The following is a 25,892-nucleotide window of genomic DNA, read 5'->3' as shown; positions in this document are numbered from 1 at the left end:
TATTTGAATATTAGAATCTATTATTAAATCTGGAGACCTTCTTGGCTCTTTTTAGCCCGGGTCCATTTTCAAGTTTTTAACAAATTTCTTGATTTGACCCTTCTATTTTCTAAAATGGTACCAAGTAAACTTAATTTTATCCATATCCATTATCTTTCAGATAGCTTCTTTGTATTTTTATAGAAAGAAAATGAAAATGTATTATGCAGTTCCAAGAATTTCTAAAGCACCAGCTTGGCACCGCAACATCATCTCAGTGGAGAAGTTTTAACACTAAAAAATTATTTGCTTCAAAAGAATTATGCACTGTGTCAGTCTGCAAAAATCATGTAGCTCCTGTTACATGTCTATCTTTAGAGAAACAGGAATTTAGATAGTAAGTAACTCATTTGAATGATGGGGTGACACTTCTACCAGATAGATGCTACAAAAATTCATAAATCTTTTTTCACGTCTCATTCTCTAAAGTTATTTCTTTTCTTTTTTTAGTCTACTCTCAGGATCAGCAAAAGGTCATATTGTCATACATGATAGAAGCCTTTTAGCTGGAAGTAATGGATTTTCTACAATTGCAGATATAAGCTGGTATGAAAGTTTGTCCTTTTCCCACGAATTGTACTGTTCTGGCCTTTGTGCAGTTAAATAGAGATCTTGTAAATCCAAAAATTTCTGTCTTTATAAAAGCGTAAGGCAAAGTTCACTGAAAGAATTTTTTCAAGTCAGGTTAATATATTTAAATTGAGGTCCGAATCACTGCGAAAAAGGCTGAGCTTGCAAAAACAATTTTGTTGTTAAAACGAATCATGAAAACAAAACAGTGTGCCTTATGTCAGTTGATTGTTCTATTCGACAAAAGAATGTCTTGTTGCTGAAATTGCATAATGAAGACCATTAATTAAGAACGCTTCGACGTTAAAATGTTGAGATTTATATTTTAGGAAAAGGACTGGCGAAAAGTGTATTCAACGATTACAATGGTATCCCTTGGACACAGGAATGTTTTTCATGCAAACGGAAAATGAAATAAAAGTCTGGGACGCAAATCAACTTCAAGTGGCTGAACAATTTCATTTCACGTCAAAGTTAAGTGATATGCACGGTAAAGAAATCGGAAGAAACCCTCTCATTGCAGGTATACAAGCACTCAATGTTGAAGTTAAAGTTATATTCAATTCTAGATTTAAAGTCCATTTTCTCAATGTCAGTACAGTTAGTTCCCATGAGGTTGATTTCCATATGGTGGCAAAACAGAGTGTACTGCTTGAAGCGAATGGACTTGTAAAATATTTTTAAACAGTCTTTTGTTTTCTTTCTTATAGCAAGCAGCTTGGACAAGAGCATTTTTATTTGTGATTTGGCAACTGGATCAAGAACTCACACACTGACTGGTAGCAAAAAAAGAAATCATTTAATTCTTGCATATTATATTCTTGGTCTCAATTAAAGTTTAAACTCTAGCATTGCTAAAATGATGTCATTGGTAATGAGAAATTTTTCATCAAAAGTCCCTTATTTGATAAAAAACTCAAAAATTTAATTAGCAATCAAAATTATTTTTTAGGTCATGACAGCCCTGTTACTGCAGTGAAATGGTCACCAAGAAAAGAACATGTCTTATACAGCGGAAGGTTTTACTTTAAAGCTTTTATGAAGATTTTACCAAGTTCATATAAAAGGCCCTTTTTACAATTAATTATATTCAAGCTTTGTTTATTTGATGGTTGTTTAGTACGAAAAATTGCAATGAATGGATATCAATCAAGCATGGTTCTTTCAGGATTCAAGACTATTAAATGCAATCAAATTGCGGTCTTGTGACTAAGCAAACTTGACTGTAGCCTTTTTATTGCAACCAGTCCAATCCAATGAGTTCCATATTGAGTTTATATTTCATCTGAATGTTCCAATCATCGCATACTTGCATTTCTTTTTAGTACAAATGGAAAAATCAATATCTGGGATGTTCGAAAAACAAAGAATCTACTCAAAAGCTTGCAGACTACAGGTTAAAAATGAATTAAATAATTGTTTGCCGAGTTTGAAAGATACACCCTCTGTCTATTGAAAAAAACAAAGATCATTCCAACAAGTGCAATGAGATCCTGTAAAACACTATTTCGTACATTGATAAATCAAGACATAAATAGACTTTGTGATTGATGAACTTATGGGAATTCTCCTTGCTTATATGAATAACATTTTTTTTCTGGATTAATTTAGAATCCAAGAAGAATGGAGTAGATAGTATCAGTTTCACGCCAAATGGTTTTGGATTGATTTCTCTGAATTCTGATGGAACACTTTCTCTTTGGAAATGTCATAATGGAAAACAAGCAAAGGTGGTGTCATTATACCTTTTTTTACAAAGGCTTGTCTGTCTGTCTGTCTGTCTGTCTGTCTAGCAGAGTGTAACTTAATGTTCTTGGTGTGCAATACTGTGAGTTCTTCATACTTCTTCTTTCTGGTATCCGTCTGGCTGCCTTTCTATAAAAGGGTAAATGGCATCAATGATATACAACACTGTATCGAGATATTATGATTTTTCAATAGCTACAGTCAACTCTCACTCTCTCTAATTCGAACTTCTATTATTCGAATCTTTCTAAAATTCGAACTAAAATTTTTGGTATTTTAAAGATCAAATTAGAGGGAGTCTAATAATACATTTAATGAAGTTAAATTATTATTAGTTAATTATTATTTTCAAGGTCAACTATGCAGCTTCAAGTGCCAACAATGACCGAGCAGGGTCAACTTGTGTTTCGAACAATAATCAGGTTGTGTTTGCCTCCAATGATCGAAATGTCCAAGCATATGATATTTATACTGGTGAACACATGAAAACGTTCAATGGTCATTTCAAAGCAGTAACTGGTGTTTGTTATAACGATCCATTTGAGGTCAGTTTTTGGACCTACCCTGGGGTGGAGGTCCTATAAATTCACCTCTGTCCGTCCGTTCGTTACCAGCTTTTCTCGAGATTGAATCATAGGAATCATTTGATTTTTGGTACAAAGGTGCAAAATGCTGGTGGCCAAAATGTGACGGAGCCCGATTTTCGGAAAAAAAAATTTTTGGGCAAATTTGGGCCAAAAAACGGCTAAAAAAGGGTTAAATTGGATCATTAACTTTTTCCGATTTTTTGCATGGAAGTAGGGTACCATTATAGGTAAAAGATAGCTCAAGCAGATTTTTGCAAAAAAAAATTATTTGGCTTAAAAAACGCATGTTTATCTATAAGAATCACTATTAATAAGCATACATCAATGTTCTTAGTCAAATTACTCAATTTTTTTATGAGATAGATGTTTTTTTTTGCTCACGAGGGCTCACTTTTGAAGCATATGTGTGTTTAGACATGAAATTTTGGTTTCTTGGCGTGTTTTTATAGAAAAACTGGCCAAATTCGACATTTTTTTATAAGCACATTATCAATTACTTAGGTATTAGCTTTTCTCGAGATTGGCTCTTTCATTCTTTATAATTTTTTGCATAAAGATGCATAACTATGAATCCTCGAATGTGACGGAGCCCGATTTTCGAAAAAAAATGTTTTTTGGCAAATTTGGGCCAAAAAACGACTAAAAAAGGGTTTTTGGACTTTGTGAAATATTGGATCATTGTTTTTTTCTGATTTTTTGCATGAAAGTAGGTAAAAGATGGGTCAAGCAGACTTTTGTAAAAAAACTTTTCAGCTCAAAAAACGCATGTTTATCTATAAGAATCACTATTAATAAGCATACATCAATGTTCTTAGCCAAATTACTCAATTTTTTGATGAGATAGATGTCTTTTTATGCTCACGAAGTCTTGAATATGAAAGAGTATTTCAAGAGCATGAAATTTTGGTTTCTAAACGTTTTTCTTATAAGAAACAAACGACTAATTTTAATAGATCGTCACTATTTGTGTTCTGAAGGATTGTTTAACGTTCATGCTCACGTAGATATCAATTATATATGTGTTAAATGCATAACCAGGTAGGTCCATAAAAGTATCACTTGTTTCTTGATTTTCAATGGAAAGTCTTCCAGAGAATTCGCACCATGTAATTTTTATAAGATCTATTCAAAATACTTTCATTTCTCAACGAATTTCTTTCCACCACAATTTTCATACTATGTTTTTTTATTTCCTTCAGGAATTGATTACTTGTGGCTTGGATTCAAAGGTCCTGATTTGGGATAATCGTAACTACGACAAGGTTTGTCAATCATCACCAGGAACTTCGTTTATATCCTTGATTGTATTTTCAAAGGCTCTGGTCCTATGATGGCAGCAAAACTATCCCATTGCTGTTTGAATCAAAAGTTTTCACAGCTCTTGTAATTTGTTTATTCAGAGGAATGTAAAGAGATGGAAAAACAGCTTTTCTGATTACTCAAAGTTCAACGATCACTTGAAAATTCTATAGGAAAAACGTTGATAAGGTTATTAAATGAAAATCCAGAAAAGACGGCTTCTACATAATTTGACGATAAAAATGAAATTTTTTTTTTCCTTTTTTGCCGATTACTAGTTCAATTTTTAAGAATAAGGGACAATTTTTTACCAATGTAAAAGAAATTCTTAACGCAATGATATTAAATTAATTCTTGTAAAACTGTCAGAAATCGAGTAAAATCAAGATAAAACCTATTAACTCAAAATTTAGGTTAGCTTTTCCTCTTTCCAAAAGCGAAAAGTCTAGCTTTATAACATTTTTAGTTTTCTGACAATCTCAATCCAAACTTGTACACTTACACGTATTGTAAAAGTATTTTTAAAAATCTTTTTCGTGTAGGTGAGATTGCAGAATGAATATCACCAAGATGATTGGGATGCTGTCGATGATTGATGACAGAGATTGTGGTCAACAAGCTCACGTCGTGTGTAAGTGAATGTCTTTTACTCTATTGACTTCATGATTTTAAAACAAAAGTCCTTTCCAAGAGTAATCCATAGCCCAGGGAATAGGCGCGGGAAGAGGCAGATCAGATTGCCCCCCTTGTTTGCTGCCGCCACCGCCGTTAACTTCTGACAAAATATCAATAAAATCAAAAACACAATGTCGAATCTGATTTCACTTACCTTTGGGAATAACAAAGCTCTAGTTTGATATTCATTCTGAGATGGGCTGCACTTATAATCAGTCAAATTTGCCATGTCTGGCAGGAAAACACTCCAGCCTCTGTTTTCTTTCGTTTTTCTGCGATTCAACCCTAGCAGAGTCTCAATTCATTGACAGATTTTTTTTAATCCGAAGCACTTGTTTGATATTTTTTTCTATGAGGTTGCAATTCATGAAGGATTCTTTTCTTTGAGATTCCAATTATCTATCTAGATAATGACTTGACGTGACTGGACGTACGATACTTGACTGTACATGACGAGACTACGTAACCCTACACTACGTAACACTTACTACGCTTAAGTTAACTACTTTAAATGACGCAACACAACATTTATGGCACTGGAAAAATATCATGCTCGCAGAGTCCAAGGGACTTTTTCCAACACTCAAGAAACTTTTCCATTCACAGGGGAATAGAATCAAAGTTTTTCACTTTGGATCGAATTATGAGAGAACAGAATAGACCAGAACAATTCCTTTGTTTTCAAAGATTATAAATGCATTTTCCACCTAGTGTGGCTCTTCCGTGGATACTCAAACAAAAAAAATCGAACTGTTTCAATTTATATCATACCCTGAGAACTTGAGATTTTCCAAGTATCTTTGTATTGAAATTGGTTTTGTTTTCGTTTGTCCGGTTGTATTCGTTTTGTAAACTATTGTAGAATAAAGTAACTTGAGGTGTTTTCGAAATCAATGTTACTCAACTTTTTTATCTTTCTTTCAAAGAACGCCTATTTAATGTCCATTTTTTTGGGAAATGTTTGAATTTTTTCACGATTTCTTTCTTTAATAATATATATGGAAAGGTATTCAGTCAAAAGTCCTCTTTAAATTTCCCTTCCCTGCGCAAATTGTTTATGTCAATGCCTGACCTCGATTTTCCAGCAATGCATTAAAGTCTGTCCCAAAATAATCTACAGCGGAGACAAAAAAGGCTCTAACCATGTGACTGTTCTTCAAGAAGTTCATTTATTTTATTTTCCATCTTTTGAAACAAAATGTTTTGAATTATTTCTGTTTCAATTACATTTCCACTCTTAATTATATTTTCAACGAGGGCAAAACCGCGGTAAAACAGACTTTGAAGTTTTTGGAATTTCATCAATATGAAGTTAGTTACTGGCTACTAATCAGTCAATATGAAGTTAGTTACTGGCTACTAATCGGTCAATATGAAGTTAGGTACTGGCTACTAATCGGTCTGAATCAGTGTAAACATTCAAAAGAAAAACTGTTTGTGAATTAGTAAACGGTCCCCTTTAGACTTAAACGAAAACTAACGCAATAACTGAGATAGTCTGTTTGTAAAGTTGGTTCTTATCCTTTTGTGTTTCAAAGAAACCTGTTTGTTTACGTATAGTATGTTTTGTTAAAAGAATGATTAACGATGGAAGATAATCCGCATAATGGGTTACCGCATTTCCATCGTTAATCTTACTAATGAGTCTGTGTTGATTTTAAGTGGAACATTTTTAACTTCTTTTACGTGTCTAAATTTGTGTACAGACACTGTTATAATTAACAGCTTTTCTTTTTGAAGTTTTTTTTATTAAGTAACTAAAAAAATGAGTAAGTCGCCCTTCCTTGGGTGTTAGTAAGAACATTTAATTTTTGTTCCATAATGAGATATTACTGATTTTCATTCAATATTCTGAACTATCTTCAATGTTTTTCAAGGGGAAATTCTAAACTTTAAATTCCTAAATTTTTCCGAAACACTTCTGTACTTACTTTATGTAAATAATACGTAATTTGAAATGTACTTATTTTAATAAAGGTAGAAAGAATCATTGCATTGCAATGTTTATAAGATCCATCGAGTTGATTGTAATGTAGACTTACTTGAATCAAATTTTGTCAATCACCACTTAGGCTGCAAAATGCTTACATATATTATAATGGTTCGCCATAGTGTTCGCACTTGGCCGAAAAAAGTTTATAAGACCCCAAACTATTTTCTTTAGATACAGCACGAAGACCTGACTGAGAAGATAGAAGAGAAAAATAAGATTATATGATTGGTTTCGACCATCTATTCGTGATAATTAGAGTTCGTAAAAGACGTTTTTAAATATGGCCGCTGTAGCTCTTTCTCTGCCGACATCAGGATTTTTAATTGATAGTTTACTACACCAAAAATGGTTCCCTTTTTTGAGTGCTAGAACTCGAGATTATACAATTTAAAGATAAACTACTGTATTTAAACCATACCAGGCTCAAAAGGAACCTTTTCTGCAAACTTTCACTTGCATATTCTTCTTTTTAAGGTCATTTTTTCAAGCTATTCCCACCAGACAAAAACTAGATTTTTTGGGTCTTGGAGTATTGAGTGTTTTATCGGTCGTATTAAAAAACTTTCAGAGAAACAACCACTTTACTTCGGTTTGAACATACATATAGATAACAGACGATCTAATTACTCACTTGATTGTCGGAAATCACCTTTCATTTTCATCTTAGCGTTGTTTTCTCTGTCTTACCGCACTGCTAATATAAGGTATTACCACTACTCTTTGTGAAGCGTTTTACGTTCAATCTTTCGATTTACATAAGAAATCTTTCTGTTCCGGGTTTTTAAATCCATCTAGATATTTCCTAGCCTGTTAAACGAAAACCGCTTTGTTACCGCGTTTTAACGAATAAAACGAATGAAAAATTTGGCTTAGTGGGAAGGTACTGGCTAGATCCTTGTTTGTCATTCAGTGCTCGCGTATCACATGGTTGGATTTGGCTCAAAATGGAGGTTACTGCTCAAAATGCAAGTTTTTTACACCAATGACATAGGAATTTTAGTTCATGTCAATGATGAACAAAGATGAAGAAATAAACCGTAGTTACCATTCAAAAATAGTCGAGCCCAGGCCCCGAGTTATATTGTCTCCTTTTTCTTAAGAAAGTACGTACTTGTCTCATTATCGTGTTAGGCGATTCCATGAAAAAGGCTTAGAGAACAGTTTAAAATAATTAAAACACTGAACAGAAATTTCTTCGAAGAACGTATCTTATACCATATTTTTTATCATGCTTCTAACTGTCATTTTCATTAGTTTGGGATGCTTATTTTCGTAATTCAAAGTTAAGTATACTGCCCTCCTAAAACAAATTGTCATTAATTACAGTTATGCTTTTTTAATGATAGGGTTGTCATTTTTAGACCACATTGAACTAACACGAATCTGTCACGTATTTTTGCTATCAACATTATTTTTATTTTGCAGTAGTCTTTCTTAATAAATTTAATATAATTTTAAATGGAGAAAAAAGTTGTACAAAAAATTGTTTGGGGCCATATATAACACATAAATACTATCTTTTTCCATAAGTTACGAATATAAAATTGTCATGTAAAATGTAATCTTAACTTTTCAATATACATTTCGAATGTTAAGACACAAAAATTTTTCTCATATAAGCACACGAGAAGGTAAAGGAGTCGTTAATAAAGTTCCTATAATTAATATCAGGTTGATACTCAAATGACGTAACACAAATTTAGTCATAATTGGACCGACTCATTCATCTCATTATCGCATTCTTCTAAACAACTTAGCATCAGAATTACTACCAATTTGAAATTAAAGAACTTGCTATAATAAGGATGGTACTATTCCACTATGATTTTGAAAGGTGGCAAAAATGTTTCACAGAGCAAGTTTCTTATAATCTCAACATATAAATATTATTAATAATGAAACATGAAAATTATATTATGGTCTTGTAAGACCGCCTCTTTTCAGTCCTACGAAAACAAGACAAGACTCAATTATGGAGAGGATAATTCAAGGAACTATGGTTACTAAAACGTTTCACTATTTCTCTACAGTCAACTATTGTTACTGCTATTTTTTACACAAGCTTTCTTCAAGTAGAATGGTAATTTGTTTAGTTTGATTTCAAAACAAAATTTTAAGCTTCTTTCAGTATAAATTTAACAACTATTTGTTTTAAACTCAAAAAAAAAAATGCGTAGCACGTTTCATATATAATAATAAAATACTACTTTTTCCGTGTAAATTAATAAAAATATTATGGAAAACGAAAAGTTTCAAACAATTGTGCTTCAGGAACGGAAATTCAACAAGCATGGTAAAAACAACGTTCATAACTACCAGGAATAATACACAAAACTTTCTTCAACAAATGCAGTGTTATTTGACCTTTCTTATATGGTTACTGAAAATTTTAAATTTTTCACTTGATTTAAAACACACGAAACAACTAAGCGAAACAATTTGTTAAACTAAATTTTAGTTTTTATCATCGAAAAATTTTAAGGAATTAAATTGTGGGTTAAATGAATTTTAGCTCATTATTATCTGAGCTTCCGTTATTCTTTAAGAAATTTACTGAATTATCCTGTCGCCTGATCCAACCCAAAAACCATTCACTCCACGAGACTGGTTAACCCAACACGGCCATGCCGTTCCCGACCATACTCGCAATAGTTCGTTCGTTTTTAGTTGAGGTATAATCCTGGTCGAAAATAGCCAAATGGACCCCCCCAGGAGAAAACTTGGAGAATATCAAAAGATGCGATCACGAATATGCTTTGACCGCGCGTATGGTAATGTGTTAGTTCTTGCCGGACCATGGACCCCATAGCCATAAAAACTGCCATTCATAGATCTCCCGCTCGAAAAACCAATTCATAGATAGTACAACCCACCAGATCCACGCTACATTAGCGAAAAAGTAAGTCATGAAAAATACAGTTGTGCAGTGTGCTGGACCAGTGGCTGCGTATCGAGCCAGCCCGGTCTTACTATCACAAGCGATAGCGTCATGTCCGTATATTAACCGCACAATGTAGCCGAAAGCGACTAGAAAGTAACAGAATGACATGAAAACAATGGGTCGTTCCGCTTGTGTGAATCGAGAGCGATCAATGAAGAAGGTTGCGATTGTTATAAGAGTTCCAATAAAGGCGATGATAGACCATAAGCCTAACCAAAATGTGACGAAATTCGCCTCGTCTTCTTTGAAGTAGAATTGTTTACATGGTAACACGCAAGGTGGAAGTTCTCCTCTACTGGAGGCGTTTGGATAAACAAAGGGTGCTTTACACATGCACCCACATCCTCTAGCACCTCCGTTCGTATTAATATGGGTAGGTGGGCGGTATGGTCCGTCCGATTGTTTCGTTCCGCCACCACTCGTTCCATGATTATTAGTATTAGGTTTAACTGTTTTTGAGTTTGGTGAGCTGGTTGGTTTGTTGGTCGTTTTATTATTTTTGCTGACGTGTGCATTACTAGGCTTCATGCAAATACTGTTCTCTTTACGTGTTGGAAATTGTTCGCATTTTAGATGAGAAGGCCAATCAAAACCATTGTTTTTCATAATGGCCGTACACGAATCGCGAACGTCTTCACAAAATGAACGACACGGTACAATCTCTTTGAAGTATATTGGATCACACATAGGTGCATATAACGAGCACACGAAATGTTTCAGTAACGGTGAACAGTTGATTAAAACCAACGGCCAAAACTGATGAATGATTAGCCCAGCCTCGAATTGAGAACTCTGTCCGAAATTATTGGGCATGTATGTTTCGTTATATCCAACGTCTTTGCACAAGGGTATTGTAATTTTCTCACATTTCTTAGCTTTTGGACGCGTTCGTCCACGACCAAGCGAATCTACCAATGTTCCACAACATAGCAAAAGTAAAATAGTCACTTGTGATACTGAATTTGTTTTCATTTTGATTTTATAGAGATCACAGGTCAAGTGGTTCTCTCTCAGTGTAATGTAAGTATGAAGTAGATATCTCAATTATAGCATAGCATTCGTCTGGTTATTTTGTTGACTATCTAATGGATTCGATGATCAGTTAGTTCCGGATCTAATGCACACCATGAAATCGAAAATCCGTCTTTGTTCCGCTCCTATAGGGGATTCCGTATTCTGTTTTTTTCGGACGAGTGGGTTGTTTCCGTTTTGTAATAAATCACTCACTGAAGGGCTTCTTGTTGTCTTTTTACGTGTTGTTGTATGTAATTATACTTTGTTCATCCAAATGTCTCTCTTTGACCCCTAAACGAGATAAAAAGAATGAAGGTAAATAAATGAAAAAACAAAGTTTATACTTTTATAGAAATTCTATTTATTTATTGATTGACGAAATGTGTCAATATTACCAACAAAGACGTGTCAAGCTCACACACAGTAATTTGACAAACAAATTATATACTAAACTATCTATAACAAAAAACAAGACTCATATTTTCCCCTGTCATGTATGTATGTGAATGTGGAAGAAATTTTAAATATCGTGAAACAAGTATATATAAAGGCTCCTTATACTCTTACTCAAGAGAGAATCCCTATCTTATCATCACTGAAAAATGTGTTTACTTAAACACACTATAAAGGATTGTATTTTACTTTTTCTATCCCCTTCTTTTTACTAGCCCTGATCCCCTTTTAAAATCGTTTATCAACAGGATTTTATTAAGATTTTGGCTCGGTCTCTCTTTCAAACATACATATATTTAGTCGTTTATGCTAAATTTATTCCCTTCTTTTTAGTTCAGACATAATGGAATACTAGAGTAGAAAAAAGGCTCTATTTTCCCCTTATTTCTAAGCTCTATTTTAGTCCATGTACTTAATTTAATACCCCTTGTATAAAAAGAACTTAATCAAATCCAATCATACTCAAAGACCTTCATTATTAAACTATATCCCAGCAGCTATGGTTATCTGAAAGATTCACAGGTCTTACTAAGCCTGGACGAATGATTAATCAGAACTCCCACAATCCATCTGTGTTGGGGAAAATTCTTACAAATCTTTTTCCCATAATTCTCTTGAAAGTACCATTTTCCTCCTTTTCCCCCTTTTTCCTGTTCAACTCACGACAAGTACACACAAACACACACAATAAGTAAACGATAGTCATAATTTTAGGATTTATTTTCAGTTCAGGATCAATATTCACCAAACAATATAATATTTCCACAACTATCTTTCAACTTCCAGAAAAAGAAAACTTCTTCCTCATTTTTCTTTCATTTTTACTATTTTCTTCCCTTTTTGTATCCTTTTAACTAACTACTTTTCCCAATTTTCAAACAAAAAAAGGAGCGAAATTGTTACAGATTTTTCACGCTCCACGACCAGTATTCTTGATAGAGGGAAGAAAATTTCAAACGTTGAGGAAGAGAGATATATATGGCCTTTTAAAAATTCAAAAATGAAGAACATAGGTCATTTCACGGTCAGAATGGTTCATAGGTAATCATGACTGACTGCGCCATCATACACGTTTTTTTATAAGAACAAACTATATTTTCTTAGGAAAATGGACAAAAATACTCAACAAATGCTGAAAATAATAACATTTTTAGGCTTGAAACCCAAAGGGTTAAGAACATCTTAAGGCTTAAAAAATTTTGGATGTTCTTATAAAAAAAATGTGTAACAGTTTACCGTTGGGGCTACATATACACAAAAGTTTTACACCAGCAGAAAGTCGTTTAAAAAAATTTTGGATTTACCCATAATCTATTTCGACCGTGTATTGGCTTGTGAAAACATGAAAAGAGTATCATAAAACTTGTCATTTGGGTCATATCATTTAATTCTTTATCGTTCAAACCAAAATGCTAAACAGCCAAACATTTCAAACACCATAAAGCCTCTTGAACAGTAAACAAGTTCATCCAGACGTACAAAGTCTACCCATCCGACTCAAAAATGAAACACTTCACTACACTTTTAATAAACGAGTAAAAAAGGGGTAAAAAAAAGTCCCAAAACAAAAAATCGTCTTGTCAACACTGACATGAAAACAAAGTAAACATTAGAAATTAGCATAGCCATTAGCGTCTCTCAATTTTACAACAAAATCACCAGTTAAAGTCTTAAGCAGTTATTCAAACAATGGTCCTAAATCAAAGTGAAAATTCTCGCGAGATAGTGTTAACCCTTTTAATCAATAAGTTATTTCACGAGAAACTTGTTCATATTCAAACATGAAAAATCCTCCCCCTTTCCATGTGTATACATAGCTAAGGAATCTGTATTTGTACGTCTTTGACTTTGCTTGGTTAAACAAGCAAAATAGATCGCTTTAAGCTCTTAACCTGGGATACATCATTTATCTTCGCTCGTTGATTCTTTCCAATTTCTCACAACACACAGCCATCACTCATATTCTTCAAAAACAAAACATCACTGTCGATATTTCCTCATAGCAACATCAACAAAATCAAAATTTCAATCTTCATTTTTCTGTCTTATTTATTCTTCAATATAATAATAGTGTTACCAAAAATTATTCAACAGTGTGTTCCTTTCAAATAACGCGCGCGCGATTCTTTATCTCGAAAAATTGATCAATGACAAATTTCTATACAAAACTTATAGAAGCACAACAACAGAAAAAGCATTGCTTGTTAACTACACTCGCTCGTTAGATATGATTAAAATTAAATAGCATCTTTTTGTATGAAATGTTTTCTCCTAATTACATGTCATTATCACTTCAATCTCTGATGTCTAGCTTTGTTACAAATATAAGTAATAATGGAAAAACATGGAACTCAATTTAATGGCAGGTCATTAATAAGGAGGACCTACCACAACACACTTTATCCATATTTTCCGAGATTCTACATTCTCTGAAGCTTTCCTCCCTTTTCACAAAATATATTTCTCATTTTGTCTTTTTTGGTTGACAATTTTTCTAAAGTCCTAATTAATTCCATTCCTCGTTTTGCTTTAAAATCAGCAAAAAATCAATTGAAAATGATTTAGTCTTTTTAAAAAGTGAAAACCAAAAAAGAAAAGATGAGAAAGTGGTTTATTTATTACCAAACAAAAAACACATCAATTTAATTGCTATGATTGTATCTCCTGTAATATACCTTTGGAAATAATCACCCAAAAAAACAACAACAGCATTGAACAGCAAAACAATCTCTAAATACAACTACAGTAACAATAAATCGCTCATTTGATCCTAACAATCAAACTAAAGATGCTCGACCTTTAATTTCACTATTTAAACAAAGTTGCCTTTTTCGTATTATTTATGTACCCAAAACTAAAAAAAAACATTTCAAAAGAAACAATAAAGCTGTTGATAGATCACTTAAACGAGCTGCAAATCTCTTCTCCACTAAGGCTTAATCATCATCATTTTTCTTCAATACAGTCTTGCACTGTCCCCTATGTAACCACATGTAGTAAAAACAAAAACAGCTCATTACAGAACTTCTTTCAAAAAAATTTCAGCCATTTTTTTCTCTCTATCCTTCATGATCAATCTCCACATCATTAATCAAATCTAATCCTTCAAAATCATACGCATATATATATAATTTCAGCATTTCTTATACCACTTCTACTTATTCCCTTTTACCTCCTCACACATAAATATATATCTCTCTGCTTTCACTCATAAAAAACTCCTTTCTAATATAAATCATAATGAAAATTCTTAACCATAAAATGAAACACAGTTGATTAAAAAAACACAGCATTTTGTAACTAGAAAAACAATTTTTCCTTTGCATGATGACAAAATACCCTTAAAAACACAAAAATAAGATACCCTAGTTCTACATCAAAATAGGTAAAAAGAGAAGGAAAGGAATGCTACAATAAGCCACATGTTGAGCTATTGTCATCCTTTTCTACGCACCTCACAATAACCTAATGGCAAGGGGTCCTCTCTACTATGTTTTGAACATGACAAAAAGAGTGTAATATAATCGAATTATTTAGTTTAATCTAGGTGTAATCCAACATCATTATGCTCATCAACTTCTCTTTAGTAGTATCGTTAAAGGAGAGACTACTCGAAAGGAAGCTCTACTATAAGACTTAAAACGACTAAATACAAGGTTTTAGAGGTCGTTCCAAAAGTTTTATAAGAACTTTTGTGTCGTTATTATAGAAATTTTTGGCTCTCTCAAATGGTATTTTATGGTAATTTTAGATATTATTTTGACTCAATCTTAAAGATTCTCAATAAAAATCTTTCATGGATAATTTCAAGGGGGTATAGAATGCTTAAAATTATTTATAAGAAAAACGAGACTTTCAAAGTATGAAGTTCTTATAAAAAACAATAGCTGGTGAATAAGCAAAACAAGAATTTTTCTTCATCTGCAACCAATGACGGTGAAATCTTTTGGTTTAAGCTCCCTTTTGTCTTAATGATAATTCGAACTAATAAATGGTCATTATGTTTAATCAATTTGCCTGTTAATACCCAGCTTTTATTGACCAGCTTAAAACGTTGTCTCACAAAAACCTTTTTTTGTTGAAACTCTTGTAGATGCTTTCCTTTTTCGCTAATTCGGTGTAATTTTTTGGTCGCCCTTGTTTATTTTTTAATGATTGATTCTACTTTTTTTATTGTTCTGTTATATAACTTATTAAAACCCTTTTGTCATAGTTTTAAAGGAATTTTATCTTTAAGGCCATAAATAGCTTGTTCAGGATATTTAAGTTAATAAGGGTGTTTTAAATTTGTTTTTGTTTTGCAAACACGCTAAACCTTCTTGCATTGGCAACCATGTCCGATAAACCACGCGCACTGAACTAACGGACACTCATGATGAGGCGTTCTGAAAATATTAAATTAACGGTCTTTTTGAAGAAATAAAGAACGCGGCCGATTTCAGCAGGTGTTTTATGTTTTCTCTGCATTTCCTATAAATTGAGTAGTTTTCGATTGTCTTACTTACGTACGTGACTATTGATGCTTACTCATTTCACCTTCATTTTGCCGCAGTAAGGGCAGCTGTTTATATGGAGGAGGGCTAGGTGAGGTGGGATGGGTCACAGTTTTTGACGAATTAAATGGCTAAAAATAGATCACGTGGCGTTCGAATATATATACCACCTCACCTAGTTGATGGGTCAGCCCGCCTCCATATGAACACCCCCTAAGACTAGCTCATATAAGTAAAATGTCCCCGAAAGCTTTAAACTGTCTTGCGTGAATTTAAACTTTTAACTACTAGACCAAGATACCGTTAGAAGCGAAAAGGCGTCTGGCATAAAAGTACAGACAGACAGAATTGATTACCATTACTTTCAAACACCAAACTGTAACCAGTGTCGGTTAACCACATACTCTCTACACAAATGAGAAAATAACATCAAAATAACAAAATAATTCGTCATAAAAATAGAGTAACCACTCTGTCCAGTCAGCCACAATCATTTGCGAAAAAAAGTGAGGTATTTTTACGACTTCAAAAACCCTGTTAAATTACGACTGCCGAATCATCACTTGGACGACAATGCAGCAAAAAAGGAAATTTCAATTTGCTTCTTAACTACCAGGAACGTCTAACTATTGATTTATTATACCAAAAAATACCAAATTCAAAGTGAAGAGACTTCAAGGTAAAATTTTTCAATAGTCGTATCTTTACACCGTAAAATCACCAAAAATGTCACATTGTTCTTTTAGTAATTTTTCCTTGTAAGCAAATGAGTGACGTCATGTGCTGGACATAACACCTGACTATCATACCAGAAAATGTTAATCTTCGAATTTTAAGGAATAGAAACTTATTGAGTAAGCAATAGTGATGACTCTTGTCTTGTTGGACACAGCACAGACCATCAGTCTTTAAACTATTTCCAGATGACGTCCATTTCTCTCTTTATAAGAAGTCGCATTGTGTATATCAGAAACTTCCGTAATTATCGCTTTATATACCAGATCATTAAGAACTCGTTTCCGTTGACGTTAAACAAAAGACGTATTTTGTACGTATAATGGATTCCGTAAGCATGGCGAGACGTACTTTGAATTACTAAAAGATGTAGTGTGATGCCTTAAGGCAGGACTGGCTTTTTAAAAAGGGGAGTAACTTCAATTGTTATTGGAATGTCACGTTTTTCAAATTACGCCATCATCAATTCTTTTTTAGGACAGTTTCCGGAAAGCTGGAACGCCATCATATACAGTGTGTCCGGAAAAATTGCTCTAGTCTTTTTTCCGGACACATCGTATCTAGTCTGACAAATAAACATAAATAACCTAACATTTTATCACCGGGATATTAAGATTTTGATCTTTAGCTAATCAGAATTGGTTTTTAATTTGATATAACTTTTAGCTAAACTGTTCTAGACCTTTAAAGAATTCTTTCTTTATAATTTTCTTTACATCTAAAATGATGCTGCAATTTGAAAACCATAGGAAAAGACAATACACATCTTTGAAAGAAGGAGACGGAACTCATTACAGAATCCTGAGTTCGTCCTACTTCTGTCTCTGTTACAATTCTTTAATATTGCCCTGGTAAAGGAGTATCTTTTATTTACCAAAATGTGCAGCTATTTCTTGTTAGTTTAGTTAAATTCAGCTTGATTTATGTTTTCGACTACGCCCTCTTTAAAACAAGATCTCCGAATCTTATTTATTTCAATATTCCAATTTCTTTTCATTATGAGATATCTCAAATTGTTTTTCTAATTGCTATCCTTAAAAACGAGAAGTAGGCAGTGCTTAACGGAAAGAGGGCGGATTGTATTAATTCATCTCTTAATCACATTGTCACTCTTGTCATTTTAAACAAAAGAAATTGCTAATTAATTTATCTATTAAGATGTCTATTTTTGAAAAAAGTGCGTATTTTTACGTAAGTTTTTTGGTGGTATTGCAGAATTTTTTGTATTCTCTTAGGAAAGTATAATGGTACTTTGTAGGCGTAGTACATCACCTTTTCTTTAAACAGAACTAAACGTTCTTAGGAAACGCATGGTCTTTAGCCCTGACCTTAAAACTCAAAATAATGTACCAACCACCGATTAGTTATCGATTACCTATCGATTAAAATCGGTTATCGGTTTATCGACTAAATACGTCTGGAAATGTAGCAAAATAAAAGGAATCCCAATTACTTCAACATTGTTCTTTTTATAAGTCTAGCGCAACAAGTGGGATCTGTTATTTATATCATCGAATACGAATCGTCTGAAATCGATCAAAATTTGGTGTCACTTTCGATTTAAGTTTAACCGTGGTGCTTTGCAACATAAATTTATATAAAACAGTATAATTCCTGTAATCTTTGGCAATTTAGATATTTCACTAGATGATTTTTTAAGTATTATCCAGATTAAGATCTAAGCAACTAATACACAAGCTCGATTACCGGACTAGTAATAACAAAAATCCTCAGTCTAAATCTTGTAAATATGTTTAAAAAGCCGGAGAGATGGCTGGCTGACTGACAACCAATTTTGTTAACACCGAACACTTTTTTTCTATAAGAACAAATTATATAAGAACACAAGGCTTTCGTGGCCAAAATCTTAAGAACAAGTTAAGAACATTTTTAGGCTTTGTGCGCTCTAAAACACCTGTTTTCTTAGGAAAATAGACAAAAAGACTCAAAAAATGTTAAAAATGAGAACATGTTAAGAATATTTCTAGGCTTGAAACTCAAAAAGTTAAGAATATCCCAAGGCTTCAAAAATTCTGGATACTCTTATAGAAAAAACGTGTAGCACATCAAGACATTACCACAAACAATAAAAGTGTTAATCTTAAGAGATTAATAAATGTAATAAGCCTCGGATTAATCCCTATTAACATACCCATGCTGAAATTCCCACCCTCTCCTCAAAAAAGACAGTAGCCTCTTGTGATGTAGGCTAACTACTCTCTTCTATGTTGCAAATCGCTAAGGATGGACTTAAGGCGGTGCTTCTGGGTTGCAGATTATTGCAGTTTATGAGAAGAAAAGTTAATTACATATTGAACATGCATTATACTCCCTAACTTGGATTGCGGCAAAACATTTAAAAGGAGTGTTCGTGTTACCCTGAAAATCCAAATTTTTAGTATAAAATACAACCCTTAGACTACTGACCCTCCCAACTTTAAAAGAAAAATAATGTTCTAAAGTTCCATAATTTGATCTGTGAGCCAACTTGCCAATACTGAACACATTACCAGAATGAGTGTCTCATCAACCTTCAATCACCTTTAATATTAAATCAAACTATTAAGTTAACAAAGACAAAAACACATAATCCTAACGTCTAACCACTTCAGCCACTTTAAAGATTGTGTGCAAAAAAAATTCCTTATAATTAGCTTAAGATGTGATAAAAGGGAGGCTTCGGTTATCTCCTCCCCTCATTACTAAGCCAAACCTTTTCAATCTTGCCATTCCAAACAAGCTACCATTTTTAAAATTTTGTTTTTCTTATTTTTATAAATTCATAGTCTGCCCTCCTTTGCTATAATTGTTCCTTTGCTTAACTTTCAGTAAAACGAACGAAAAAATTAACAAAAAAAATTTTTTTCCCAACAAATCCAGTTCTCTCATGTTAAAAATGTGCTATATTTTGCTTTGTTGTTCTTTTCGTACAAAATATTTTTCTTTCTCTATAAAGTAATACCATTGGAAAGCCAATATCTCTAAGAAGAAACAACCAGAAATCATTACTATATCGATTCGCTTTTGTTATTTTAGCCAATAGTTCTCAACCACCTTATTTTCTTTCTGGCTTCAAAGTATAGTATAACAAAGCAAAGTCCTTTTGCAAAGTTTCTTAAGGTGTAATTCTAACGCATTTAAAATCCACGCCTTAACCCCGCCCCATGTGGCCTCCCTCTTTTGGCAACGCCAACACTTTATAAGTAACACTTTCAAATTAAAATGTTAGAATGTAATTATTGTAATATTCTTTTCATAATAGATCCATCCATCCCCGTCCCCTCCTCTTTAAAACGCCTTTTTCTTATTCAAGTTTTTCTAAATTGGAAAGGAAATATTTCATTCCATCTTTTCAAAACAGATTATCCTTAAGAATCGGGCCTATTAAAAATACATGCAAATATTCGACCTATCGAGCTGGCTCTCTCTCTAATTCGATCGTAAAGAGCCCAATTATTTAAGTTACAACTAGTAATTCGAATTACAGGAAAATTGAAATAATTCATCTTCAAAATAGAGAGTGTTAACTGCAAATCTTCTAACGTTAGGTTCAATTGAACCCACCAAACCTTTCAAAATCGATTGACCGCCAAAATAAATATGATTATTTGAGCTCAAAAATCTATTATTACTATTGCTTAAAACTTTCGCATCCCTACCAAATTAAATCACCGCAAAAAATTTGCCAAATCAATCAATCCCCAAATCAATCAATCCCCAAATCAATCAATCCCCAAATCAAGTACACGCCAAAATTAATACACTTAAGAGCGCAGAAGAGCGTCGTGTTAAAAAGTTGGAGTTTGCTTCTTGTAATTTCGAAAGCCTACAGGAAATAATAAAAAAACAGGCCTAAAATAATCATTACTAAATTTGCTGGTTGACCTACATATTGATAACCAAAGTTGTACAACGTTAGATAAATATTACTTCAAGAATGTCAGAAATTTTCGCGTCCAGATTCCGATTCAGCAAACACTAAAGACGACTTGATTTCCATAAAGATGAAAAAATATCGTAGTTAGAGACGTTATTTTCAGATGCACACGCGTCGAAAATTAGTAATCTATTAAAAAAGGATCATAGAGCCCCTCCTTGACTCTACGGGAGGCTTTTGTTATTTCTCGTTCTGTTTCAACCTTTGAATTGCAAAGGTTTGAACCCCTTTCATATAAAAAACCCAGACTTGGGTTCAAAAACCTCAATCCAATCTTTTAAAGCTATTTTCAATCGTTTGAAAAAAGGGGCTGGACTTTATTTAACAAATTTGAATTTAATATGTTCTGTCTAAGCAACCAGGGTAACAGAGTACGGGAATAAAATTTTTGAGTCATTTTTTTAAACCTTAACTTTTCATCCTACCTTTTTATCCACCATTTTTATTCGCCCTTTTTATCCGCCCTTTCCAAAACATGGAGATATTCAGGGGAACCAATGTAATCAATTGCAGGGGGGGGGTCATTTCTTTTCAAGGTACTTTTAAAATTTTGTTCTTAATATGTTCTTATAAAGTGATGAATATAAGAACAATATTTTTGATGAAAAGTATTATTCAACGATTCAAATAAATCGAATATAATAATAAGTCTCCGTTTCTCCACGTGAACCAAATTACTGTCCAATTACGTTGAAAAGAAGAACAAAGTTTCGTGAATATTGTATATGAAGAACCCATGATCAAATGAATAAGCAATTTATTTCTCATGTTTAGGACCTAAATTATTGATTGAATTCCCCCTTTTTAAACCTCACCCTCATCAAACAATCATGATATAAATATTTTGTTTGTATTATTATGTGTAATTTCTTAAAAACACTTTTTTGTAGTATAGTCAACTCCCTCTAATTCGAACATCTATTATTCGAATTTTCATGTAATTCGATCTCGAAAGTGTTTTAAATTACTCTCTGTAATTCGAAACATTGGTCCCATGAAGATCGAATTAGAGAGTCAACTGTACAATTTAGAAATTAAATTTAATGTTTTACCTGGTGTCGCCTTGTTTCGTAAACTTCATAACATTAAAAAAAGTCCATAACTGAAATCAAACAAAACACCTTATCGCTAACCAGTACTGTTTACCAAAAACCCCTCTGCTAATTAATTCCATTTCTAAAACAGGGCTTGAAGCCAAACAAATACCACGACAGTAAGCCACGAGACTATCTAATCTATGTTTGACATTTTTCCTTTTCGTGGAAAGTTTATTTAAGAGGGAAATTGGTCCACAGACAAAAATTTAAACTTAAATCAGCTGCTTGCAATAAAGTTTAAACAACTATACAAATTTTACTATTTGTTTTGTTTCAAATTTTACATTTTTAGTTACTTTTATTAAAAAAAGACTTACTTCAAAGCTCTCTACTTCTCAAATTAAAAGTCATATTACTACTAAGTCTTAAGAAGGTATGCATCTAGCAGCAGGTTGTATCCTTCATTCGAGAAAAAGCTAACGAATGAATACACCTTTTCGACCGTAGCCGTCAATTGCCACGCGGGCATTTTTATCCCACTGAAACCGTCCCAGTCCTTTTTTTCGCATTTTTAGACAATAGAAAAATGTGTCAAAAAAGGACTGGGACGGTTTTAGTGGGATAAAGCGGACAAAAAAATGCACGTGCGGCAATTGGGGGCTACGGTAGAAAAGATGTACAGTGGAATCTCCAGAACTCGAATCTCTGTTTCTCAAATGTCTTCTTAACTCGAACAAGTTTTTTTATCAGTTTCCATAACTCGAAAATTCCTAAACTCGAACAAATTTCAAAACAAAATTTTACGTGCGTATTCAAAATATGGAGACTGTAATAAGATAGTCCCGTCAAAATGTGAAATTATTGGAAGGGAACTGCCCCAACCTCCATTGCTACGGGCTCGTAAGATAGGCGTGTGTCTTCTTTTGGAGGAATGAGAATCAGACCTTGGTCTTCTTATTAACTGTTAAACCGGAAAACTTTCTTTTCACGTGAATCCAAACTACATTTGAGTTGTAATGGGCCGTTAAAACCACACCAGAACGTCTGTGTAGCAGACTTTCTAAGACATCATTAGCAAGTTAGCTGTTGATCAGGTGAAACGTAATTGAGCTATGAGAATTTTCTTTTTATAGTTTGACCGTTAAAAATATTTGGGATAGTTTTAAAAGTTTCAATGTTTTTAACGCCCATTTTGATCTGTTCAATATGCTTAGCTAGGTCATTTATCCCCGGGGGGGGGGGGGGCAGTGGGTTTACCAACTGACGGTATGTGCGGCGAAAAAATTGGCCTTTAGAATCGCACCCTTACAGTGCAGAAAAAAATCGGTGAAATTCATACCCTTACAGTGCATTTTTTCAAATTTTAAACTCTTTTAGAGCAAAAAAAATCAACATTTTCGAGCAAAAATTTGCAATTTTTCCCAGATTTGCTGAAATTTCCACCCTTACAGTGCATTTATCAAAAGTCCACCCTTACAGTGCATTTCTGATATTTTGAAAAACATACCCTTAACCGCCGCACATACCCGTCGGTCAAATTGCCTGACTGCCCCCCCCCCCCGGCATTTATCAATTGAAATCAATAATTACTTGATAACCTCTCTACATCCTTAAATTGTTCCAAATGTTCTTAGGTTCAAAATTCCAGTCTTTGTTCTAAATCCTTTGCAAAAAAAAAAGGTTGCGCGCACGCCTCTAAATTAGATTTGCCCACTCATTCGTGAAAGTCTCCGCCCACTGGATTAGTGAAGAATTATTTAAAGTCTATTCACGATAAGTGTGCACTCTTTTTTCATTTACCTATAACTTTTGAAGGAATTCTTCAATCTTTATAAATTTGGTATCATTGGAAAGATATTAGTGAGTGGAACAATTTGAAATAAAAAAAACTTTAAAAAGATTATAAAAATGAAGATGAAAATGAAGAAGAAAAAAATGAAGATCTTGTAGAAAAGTGCTATAACTTTCATTTTCACTGGAAAGATTCTTTGATCTTAGGAGATCATCACTGTGAAGAAATTTCATTAAAATATTTATTCAATATAAAGTTATGATACAAAGTTAATAAGTGATTGACCCCAAAAAACAGCAAAAAACTGCAGAAAACAGCGTTTTTAGACGTCAATCAGCTTATAACTTTGTTTGATATCTTTTGACTGAATGATTATTTTTGAGAATTTTTTTCACAGTGATGACGTTCAATGATTAAGGATTCACTTCAGTAAAAATGAAAGTTATAGCACTTTTCTACAAGATCTTCATTTTTTTCTTCTTCATTTTCATCTTCATTTTTATAATCTTTTTAAAGTTTTTTTTATTTCAAATTGTTCCACTCACTAATATCTTTCCAATGATACCAAATTTATAAAGATTGAAGAATTCCTTCAAAAGTTATAGGTAAATGAAAAAAGAGTGCACACTTATCGTGAATAGACTTTAGTTTATAAGTTGTTTGGACGCTTGTTAACGTGTTTTGATACACAAAACGGAAACAAATAGTAATTTCACTGTCCGAAATATCAGGCGTTTCGTAAACCAACACCAGCTCTCCCTAATTCGAACCCCCTCTTATTCGAATATTCCCTCGATTCGAACTAACTGGAGACTATGAAACATCCTCCATACATAATCCGAATTTTTCTCTAATTCGAGGAAGTCAATTTAACTGAGACACTGAAACTACTACGACGAAGCTTATTCAAGAACAAGTTTCTGCTACTGAAAACCATAAAACATTGAATCATTTAATAAGTCTTGAAAATCCATTAACTCACATCTGATCATTTAAACAATACACGAAAAATTCACCGTAACATCTTGGTTTATTTCACCGCGAAAAAGCTGAAATTGATTAGCTCTGTTTTAGCTCTGTTTTAGCTCTGTTTTAGCTCTCATCGTGAATTTTTGACAGATAGCAGGTCGTAGATTCTCCAAAAAAATCACGGTGAAAGCTTTCGATTTCTCATGATTGATCATGATACCCTATTTAAGTTTGACTTCGGTGGTCTCTTCAAACCAAATATTTCCAAACTTCCATAAGTTGAATGTGTTTGATTATAGTAGAGCAATATTGAGGTATGCTATTTCGGTTTTGAATTGCGGAAACGATAACTTAACTCTACTTAAGCAAAACAAGTAATGTGTGTCAGAAATTTAATCATAAGAAAATACGTGCTGCAATTTTGTTGAAAGTGTTTTCAATATAGATTTCCTTTATACCTTCCTGTGTCAAGTTTTACTAAAGTAAATAATTTCTGCACTTTTGACAAGTTATAGAGCAATATAACATTCTTGCAGCTTTTTCAGCTTTCAAAGTATTTTTCGTGTACAATACGTATCAGAGAAACTCTGACTTGAACTCTGACTATCTATTACCCACAATTCAAAAGCTTTGTTAATGCAATGGTATAACATTTAGTTTCTTACAACTGCACCAATTCATAACTACTTCACATGCGTCTACGAATTTGTTTAGCATCAAAACACATTTTGGTTTTGTGCAAAAATAGAAAAAGATCCGCCCCCTAAAACATCCTGTAACAGACCACCAAATAACCTAAAGTCTAAAATACACTTTCAATATACTCCTGAAGGCCAAATATATGTTTGTAAATACCCTTGCTCTTTACGGGCTCTTTACACGTTTTTTATGAGAACAAACTATATAAGAACATGAGGCTTCGCCGGCTAAAATCTTTAGAACAAGTTAAGAACATTTTAAGGCTTTGCGGACCCTAAAACGCCCTATCTCTTAAGAAAATGGTCAAAAATACTCATAAAATGGTCAAAAGAAGAACATGTTAAGAACATTTTTAGGCTTGAAACTCGAAAAGTTAAAAACATCCGAAGTGTTCAAAAATTTTGGATGTTCTTATAAAAAAAACGTGTAGTGTCTGTATGTAGGGCCTCCTAAACTTTTGTAGCCAAAAGGAACAATTTGAAATCATATGTTTGATTAAAATAAAAAACTAAATAAAACTTACCAAAGATGACTTCTCCAAGAGCTAACAGCAGTAAATAAAGTTTTATCAGATAATGAACTGAACCGTCTTCTCTAGAATCTTACAACGAGCTGAATGAAATTGTATTCAAGTCGAACGAACGAACGAGCGAACACTGCAGTGAGCACAATAGTTGATGGCTAAACAATAAACTCTGCTTAAGCAAGAAACAAACAAGAAGACAGCATACTAAAACGTCAATCAAATTCAATTAATGTTTTATCACTTTACCACCACACTACAACAAAAAATCTTTTTGACAAAAACAGCATTCTCACAGCTCTCTTTTTTTCAATTGTTTTTAAACTCCGCCCTTGAATCTTTGTTCATGTAAATTACATGGGGCGGAGCATTTTTCATTCCTCTAAAAAG

At 33.1% G+C, this 25,892-nt stretch overlaps 2 protein-coding genes across 2 annotated transcripts; one reads left to right on the top strand and one right to left on the bottom strand.

Annotated features, from left to right (window-relative positions):
• Positions 1–181: 181 nt before the first annotated feature.
• LOC136810596 (DNA excision repair protein ERCC-8-like) lies at positions 182–5,810 on the top strand. The gene is made up of 11 exons (XM_067067159.1): positions 182–376; positions 490–585; positions 939–1,132; positions 1,320–1,388; positions 1,562–1,628; positions 1,935–2,005; positions 2,221–2,339; positions 2,709–2,900; positions 4,142–4,204; positions 4,784–4,872; positions 5,324–5,810. The coding sequence occupies exons 1-10, from the start codon at positions 204–206 to the stop codon at positions 4,835–4,837; spliced, it is 1,098 nt and encodes a 365-aa protein (XP_066923260.1). The 5' UTR covers positions 182–203; the 3' UTR covers positions 4,838–4,872; positions 5,324–5,810.
• A 3,878-nt stretch (positions 5,811–9,688) lies between these two features.
• Positions 9,689–25,567, bottom strand: LOC136810673 (frizzled-5-like). The gene is made up of 2 exons (XM_067067249.1): positions 25,503–25,567; positions 9,689–11,155 (listed from the first exon to the last, which is right to left on the bottom strand). Exon 2 carries the CDS (start codon positions 10,820–10,822, stop codon positions 9,689–9,691), a length of 1,134 nt encoding a protein of 377 aa, XP_066923350.1. The 5' UTR covers positions 10,823–11,155; positions 25,503–25,567.
• Positions 25,568–25,892: the final 325 nt, after the last annotated feature.

This window comes from Clytia hemisphaerica, unplaced genomic scaffold (assembly GCF_902728285.1).
Source record: "Clytia hemisphaerica strain Z4C2 unplaced genomic scaffold, Clytia hemisphaerica genome assembly, whole genome shotgun sequence".
Classification (NCBI taxonomy): Eukaryota; Metazoa; Cnidaria; class Hydrozoa; order Leptothecata; family Clytiidae; genus Clytia; species Clytia hemisphaerica.
The sequence above is the reverse complement of the archived record's forward strand: the minus strand, read 5'-3'. Positions and strand labels throughout refer to the sequence as shown.

Excerpts from the sequence above, each read along its gene's own strand:
- LOC136810673 (XM_067067249.1), bottom strand. The coding sequence starts at position 10,822 with ATGAAAACAAATTCAGTATCACAAGTGACTATTTTACTTTTGCTATGT.
- LOC136810596 (XM_067067159.1), top strand. The coding sequence starts at position 204 with ATGCAGTTCCAAGAATTTCTAAAGCACCAGCTTGGCACCGCAACATCA. Across the intron at positions 2,006-2,220 it reads CAAAAGCTTGCAGACTACAG|AATCCAAGAAGAATGGAGTA; the intron begins GTTAAAAATGAA and ends GGATTAATTTAG. Across the intron at positions 2,340-2,708 it reads ATAATGGAAAACAAGCAAAG|GTCAACTATGCAGCTTCAAG; the intron begins GTGGTGTCATTA and ends ATTATTTTCAAG.